Source organism: Pyrgilauda ruficollis, unplaced genomic scaffold (assembly GCF_017590135.1).
Source record: "Pyrgilauda ruficollis isolate IOZ18807 unplaced genomic scaffold, ASM1759013v1 scaffold159, whole genome shotgun sequence".
Classification (NCBI taxonomy): domain Eukaryota; kingdom Metazoa; phylum Chordata; class Aves; order Passeriformes; family Passeridae; genus Pyrgilauda; species Pyrgilauda ruficollis.
In genome coordinates this window covers 134,722-141,432 of record NW_024514654.1, presented here as the reverse complement: position 1 = coordinate 141,432, position 6,711 = coordinate 134,722, and the positions used below count along the sequence as shown (strand labels likewise).

The window sequence follows — 6,711 nt, the reverse complement described above, 5'->3', positions numbered from 1 at the left end:
GGCACGGCCGGGAGGGGACACGGCCCGACCTGCTGGCGTTTGCTCCCTCTTCACTCGGCTTAAAAGGGGAAGAGGAGGATGGGAGTCACCGGCCTGGGGACAGCCCTGCTCAGCGAGGAGGTCCCCGTCCCCTGTCCCTGTCCCTGGGATTAGTGGCACCTGGGGGAACCCATTCTTTGGGTGACATCCCCAAGGTTACTTGGACACGGGGTGACCCATCCCTGGGGTTAGCTGGATTTGGGGTGTTCTCTCTTCAGAGATCAATCACCTGCTCCTGGGGTGACCCATCCTCACGGTCACCCATCCCCAGGATGACCTGTACCCAGGGCGAGTTGTCCCTCGGGTGACCCATTCCCAGAGAGATCCATCTTTGAGGCGACCTGTCCCTGGTGTTTCCCAGGGTGCCCCATCCCTGGGGTGACAGAGCAGGGGACAGAGGGGACACGTGCTGACTGCTGCTTGCAGACATTCTGCAGCTCCTCCTGCTCAGGCTGCAAACAGCCCTGAGAACCAAAACCTCCAAAACCCCCTAAAAATTGCTTGGAAAGGGCACAGAGCTGGCCCAGTTCCTCCTATTCCCACTCCATCACAGGAGCCTGTGGGGCCAGGGAGGGGGGCCAGGGACCCCCAGTGGGTCCCAGAACCCCCAGGTCCCTCGGCACCCCCAGAGCACAGGAGCAGCCCCAGCGATCCCAGATCTCAGCTCTGTTTTCCAAAGCCAGGACATGAAGCCTTTTAAAAAAATCTCCTCTCGGAGCTCCTGCATTCCTGGGTGGAGAGTTTACATTCTCCCGTCCCCCGTGATCTGCGCTTCGCCTCCGGAAAACAAAGCAGCCTTGGGGGGAGCTGCTTTTTGGGGAGCAGGACCCTCCAGCTGGAGCCAGAACGCCGAGGGCAGCGCCCCAAAGCCAAAGCACCCAGAGCCAGGGCTGGATACGGCCCGGGACCCCCTTGGCAAGGGGGACCCCTGAATGGCACCCTTGGGTGGGCATTGAGGGGTGCAGGGGGGTCCCCCGATGCCTTGGCCAAGGCTCAGCCTGCCCATGCCACCACCAGAACAGACTGTAGGAATCACCCTGCCTGAATTCCCACTTCCAGAGGCTCCCAAAACAGGGGCTGGGGTAACAGGGGATGCTGGGGTGTTCTGGGGGGTGCCAAGGGGGGGCTGGGGGGCTCCCGACCAGCTCAGCCCGACCCCCAAACTGCTTCTCCAAACCGCAGAGGAGGGGGAAAAGAAGCCCTGGATAAGTTTCTCCCCCTCTTCTTTCCCCCTTCCAAGTCATCGCTGGAAAATTAAACCGGATCCAAAGAGTTTTTCCTTTCCAAAATGTGCTGGAGAGGCGCTGCCTTAACCCCTTCAGCTCCCGCCTCGTCCTCATCGCGGGACTGGGATTTTTAAGGGGGTTTGGGGATTTTCCCGGGCTTCGCTGGGGGAAGGGGAATGGTGCAATGCCCTGGCAATCCCTCTTTGTGCTCCAGCGATCCCCACATACCCTGGAACGAGGGAGAACAGAAGCGCTGAGGCTCCCCGGGGCCAGTTTTGGGGCACCCCTGGGGCCAGCGCTTCGTGGCCAGGTTTCCCTCTCCATTTTGGGAAGAGTATTTTTTTTCATTCCAATTAAATCCAGCTGATTAAATCCATCCTTTCAGGCCCCCTTCCCCGCCCTGAGCTTGTCCCCCTCCAGCTGAAATTCCCCTACATCCCCCCTCCAGCATCCCCCAAATTCCGACAGATCGAACCGGAGTCGGGACCCGCTTCTCTCCGGAGCCTCGGGATCGGGGGCCCACCCCAGCCAAACCCCTAATCCCAGAGAAAATGTGAGCTATTTCCTCCCGGGGGGGGACACAGGAGAGGCCCCCCCTCCCACTGCACACTGAAAATTCCTCATTTTTTGGGTTAAAACTCTCTTTTTTCCCCTTTCAAAGTGCTTTGTTCCAGCTGGAGGGAGGCACTGGCTCATCCCCACGGGGCGGTGGAAGTGGGGGGCCCAGCAGAATCCATGGGAACCCCCACAATTTAATTATTGGGGTTTTTTGGGGGAAAAAAAAAAAGCCCTTAGGAATAATCTGGCATTTTTTTGACTCATTTGTATTTGTGAAAGGATTGTTCAAAAAAGGGATTTGGGAGGAAAAGTCATCAGCCAAGTAGGGGGGCCCAGAGAGAGCCCCCGGGGGCGGCAGCCCCAGCCCAGGGTCTCGTGGGAGCAAAAGGGTGTGGAAGAAAAAATCCACTTTCTTGGGGAGTTTCGAAAGGAGAGTGAGAAAAAAAAAGGCCTGTTATTGGGGTTTTTTGCCTTTTTTCACCCTTTTTTCCAGGAGCCAGCGGAGCAGCGGCTGGAGGGAGCCGGGACAGAGCAGGAAGGGGGGAGCAGGGGCCCGAGGGTCCTCTCCCAGGCTTGGCAGTGTTTTTCCCCTTCTTCTCCTCTTTTTTCTCCCTTTTCCCACCTCTTTCTTTTTTTTCCTGATCCTTTTTCTCTCCTCATTTTTTAATCTCCTCCTTTTTCTCTATTCCCCTCCTTTTTTATCTTTTTCTCTTTTCTCTCCTTCTCCTATTTCTTCTCCTTTCTGGTTTTTTTTCTCCTTTTTCTCCCCTTTTCTCCTTTTTTCTGCCCTTTTGTTTTTCTCCCTTTTCTCCTGTTTTCCTCCCCTTTCTCCCACTTCTTTCCTCCCTTTCCTCCTTTTTCTCTCGTTTTCCCTTTTTTTCCTTGCTTTTCTCCTTTTTTCACCCTTTGCTGCTCATTTTTCCCTTGTTGCCTCCTTTTTTCCTCCCTTTCCTTTCTTCTTTCCTTTCCCCCTTTTTTCCTCCCTTTTCCACTGTTTTTTCCCCTTTTCGTCTTTTTTTCCTCCCCTCTTCTCCTTCCTTTTTCTCCTATTTCTCCCTCTCTCTCCTCCTATTTTCTCCCTCACTTTTTTCACATTTTTAAATAGAAATATATACTTAAATTTACAAATGCTATTTACAGGTTTAATTACAAAAAAAAAATTTCAAAGAGAAAGAGAGACACCCCTTAGACGTTAATAAATCTAAAAATAAAAAATATATAACTCCTCCCCCCCCACCCCCACAAAAAATATTTCAGGCCGAAGGGCGGCGGGGCCGGGGGGGTCACACCGTGGTCTCGCCCTGCTTGCTGTTGGTGAGCCGAGTGTAGAACTTCCTCCAGGAGTGCAGGGTTTTGCCCGACCATATCCAGAACCCGGAGGTGATGCCCACGATCAGAGTCATGAGATACTTGATCATGTAGACGGTGAAGTCGGGGGTCATGCGGGGGGTGAAGTGCAGCGGGCAGGGGATGGCCAAGCTCTTGCAGTTCTGGCTGATCCAGCTGCGCTCCCAGTGCTCACGGAACGCCTGCTCGTAGAAGTAGCAGGCGATGACAATGGTGGCCGGGACGGTGTAGAGGACACTGAAGACCCCAATGCGGACCATGAGCCGCTCCAGCTTCTCCGTCTTGGTGCCGCCGTGCTTCATGATGGTGCGGATGCGGAAGAGGGAGACGAAGCCGGCCAGGAGGAAGGAGGTGCCGATGAAGAGGTAGACGAAGAGCGGGGCCAGCACGAAGCCTCGCAGAGGGTCGATGTTGTTGAGGCCCACGAAGCAGACACCACTCAGCAGGTCCCCGTCGATCTGCCCCATGGCCAGGATGGTGATGGTCTTGACTGCTGGCACTGCCCAGGCAGCCAAGTGGAAGTACTGGGAGTTGGCCTCGATGGCCTCGTGGCCCCACTTCATGCCGGCGGCCAGGAACCAGGTGAGGGAGAGGATGACCCACCAGATGGAGCTGGCCATGCTGAAGAAGTAGAGCATCATGAAGAGGATGGTGCAGCCCTCCTTCTTGGTGCCCTGCACCACGGTGCGGTAGCCGTCCTCCTGGAAGCGCTCGTTGCAGACCACCCTCTCCTCCAGCACGAAGCCAGCGATGTAGGCCACCGACACCATGGTGTAACACCCTGAGAGGAAGATGATGGGTCGTTCGGGGTAGCGGAAGCGCTGCATGTCCACCAGGTAGGTGGTGACGGTGAAGAAGGTGGAGGCACAGCACAGAACGGACCAGATGAGGATCCAGATGCGGGCAAAGCGGATCTCGTCCTCGTTGAAGAACATGTGGCCGTCGGGACGGGTGGGCTCGCAGGGCGCCGCACAGTCCTTCTCCCCCAGGAACTTGTAGTTGAGGTAGCTGGGCACCTTCAGCGCCCGCGGGCAGTGAAAGGGGTGGTCAAGGGTGGCATAGCGAGGGGCGCCGGGGGTGCCCTGGCCGGCCAGTGGCGTGGCACTGGTCAGCAGTGCTGGGGAGCTGCCGTCCTCCGAGTGGTTCTGCCCCACACAGATCTGCTCGGCGCCGTGCCGGGGGAAGTTCTCACATCGCAACCGCTCCGGCCACTGGAACCCGAATTTGTTCATGAGGGCCTCGCAGCCCTGGCGCGCCCGCTCGCAGATGGAGCGGCACGGCGGGATGGCCTGCTCCAGCACCGTGCACACCGGCGCGTACATGGAGCACAGGAAGAACTTCAGCTCCAGCGAGCACTGCACCTTCACCAGCGGGTAGAACTGGTGGACCTCCAGCCCTGCGTCCTCCTGGTTGGTGTGACCCAGCAGGTTGGGCATGATGGTCTGGTTGTAGGCGATGTCGGTGCAGAGCGGGATGGAGATGGGCTGGCAGAAGCCGTGGTCGGGGATGGAGATGCCCTTCTCACCGTGCAGCTGGGCCCGGCTGGGTGCCGGCACGCTCAGCCCCGCCAGCAGCCAGGCCAGGGCGGGCAGCACGCCGGGGGGGCCCATGGTGCCCCGAGCTGTGCGCCCCGATTTACCGTGCCCGGTGCCCAGCCGGACGGCCAATCCTCCCGTCCGGGTCTGCCGTGCCCGGTGCTGCCTGGACGACTCCCGGTGACTGGATACGCTCTGGTCCCGCCTGGATGACTCCGGGTGGCCTGATCCGCCGTGCCCGATGCTGCTGACTCGACGGCTCCCAGGGATCAGCTCTGCCGTGGCCGGTGCTGGCCGGACGATCCCCGGTGACTGGATATTCAGCTCCCGCCTGGACGGCTCCCGGAGCCCGGATCCCCCGTACTCGGCGCTGCGCGAACGGCTCCCGCTGCCCGCTGTCCGCCTACCCCGTGCCCGGCGGGACGGCTCCCGGTGTCTTGATCTACTGTGCGTGGCGGGACGGCTCCCGGTGCTCGGACGTGGCGATCCCGGTGCTCCGCGGCGCTGCTCCCGCTGTCCGAACTTGGCGCTCCTGCTGCTCCCGGAGCCGCGGGCGGGAGGTGGTGCCGGGTGGCCACGCCCACCAGCCCCGCCCCCGCCCCGGGGGTCACCGCCCCCCCCAAAGTTTTTCCGAGCCGTGCGAACTCCCCCCGCGGGCGGGGTCGGGCCGGGGCCGCGGGGAACGGCCCTGCCGAGTGCCCTGTGTCCCCAAACCGCACTGCGGCCTCTGCCGCCCGTGTCCCCTGTGCCCCCCGTGTTCCCTTGTTCCTGCTCTGTGTGCCCTGCTGTCCGTGTCACCCCGTCCCCCCGTGTCCCTTTGGTCCCTGCTCTGTGTGCCCTGCTGTCCTGTGTCCCCCCGTGTCCCCTTGGTCCCCGCTCTGTGTGCCCTGCTGTCCTGTGTCCCCCCGTGTCCCCTTGGTCCCTGCTCTGTGTGCCCCGCTGTCCTGTGTCCCCCCCGTGTCCCCTTCTTCTCCACCATGTCTCCTGACAACCACCGTGGTCACTGTACCTCTGTCCTGTGCCCCTCCCCTGTCCTCTGCACCTCCCATGTACCCTGTGCCCCCCGAGTGCTCTGCACCCCGCCATGTCCCCTGTCCCCTGTGTCCCCTGCATCCCCCACTGTGTGCTCTAGCCCTGCTGTGGCTTTTGCACTCCCTCCATGCCCCCTCTGTGTCTCCTGTGTCCCCCTTGCTTCCTCTGCACTGCTCATGTCCCCTAACCCCCCACCTTTGGGGCTGCTCCCCCCAGCCTAAGACCCACATTCCCCCTGACGTGCTGCAAGGTGTCCCCACTGTCCCCAGCTCGACTTTAGGCTGCAGTGGAGCAGAATCAGCTCCCACGCCCCACTGGAGACCTCCAGAAGAGGGTGTGTATTGGCCCCAATGTCCCTTTTCCCCAGGTGTCTGCCAGGCACTGCCACCACTCCATGGGCTGCCCATTGCCACCCTGGGGTGCTGCACCCCCAAAAGGCCACTGCACAGCCAGGGGTGTCCCCATATCAGTGGGGGAGGTGGGAAACATCCTGCAGCCTGCCTCCCCCCCCCACCCCACAATCCCACACCTCCCACCCCAGCTGGGGGGTTGTGCTGAAGGGAACCACTGTGCCCAAAAACAGGGCAGTGGGAGAGGCCTGGGGGACTGGGACACACTGTGGGGAACTGGGACACATGTTGGGACTGGGACACACTGTGGTGGGGGGGGGGTGTCTTGGACAGGGCAGAGGTGGACAGGGATATGCCTGGAGGGAACCAGGACACACTGGGAGGATCCAGGGCATGCTGGGGGGATCTGGAACACACAAGGGGGGGAGTGGAACACAGTGGGGAAACACTGGAACACACTGTGGGGGGACACTGGGACACAGCAGGGGCATCCAGGACATCCTGGGGGCATCCAAGACACATTGAGAGTGTTGGGACACAGGGAGGTCAAACACAGTGGGGTCATGGGACACACTGGGGAGTCAAGAACACACTGAGGACACAGGGACACACTGGGGAGACTTA

At 60.2% G+C, this 6,711-nt stretch overlaps 1 protein-coding gene across 1 annotated transcript; it reads right to left on the bottom strand.

The window, feature by feature from the left end:
- Positions 1 to 2,857: 2,857 nt before the first annotated feature.
- FZD2 (frizzled class receptor 2) lies at positions 2,858 to 5,273 on the bottom strand. The gene has a single exon (XM_041462012.1). It carries the CDS (start codon positions 4,778 to 4,780, stop codon positions 3,107 to 3,109), a length of 1,674 nt encoding a protein of 557 aa, XP_041317946.1. The 5' UTR covers positions 4,781 to 5,273; the 3' UTR covers positions 2,858 to 3,106.
- Positions 5,274 to 6,711: the final 1,438 nt, after the last annotated feature.

Coding starts and splice junctions, on each gene's coding strand:
- FZD2 (XM_041462012.1), bottom strand. CDS start 4,780: ATGGGCCCCCCCGGCGTGCTGCCCGCCCTGGCCTGGCTGCTGGCGGGG.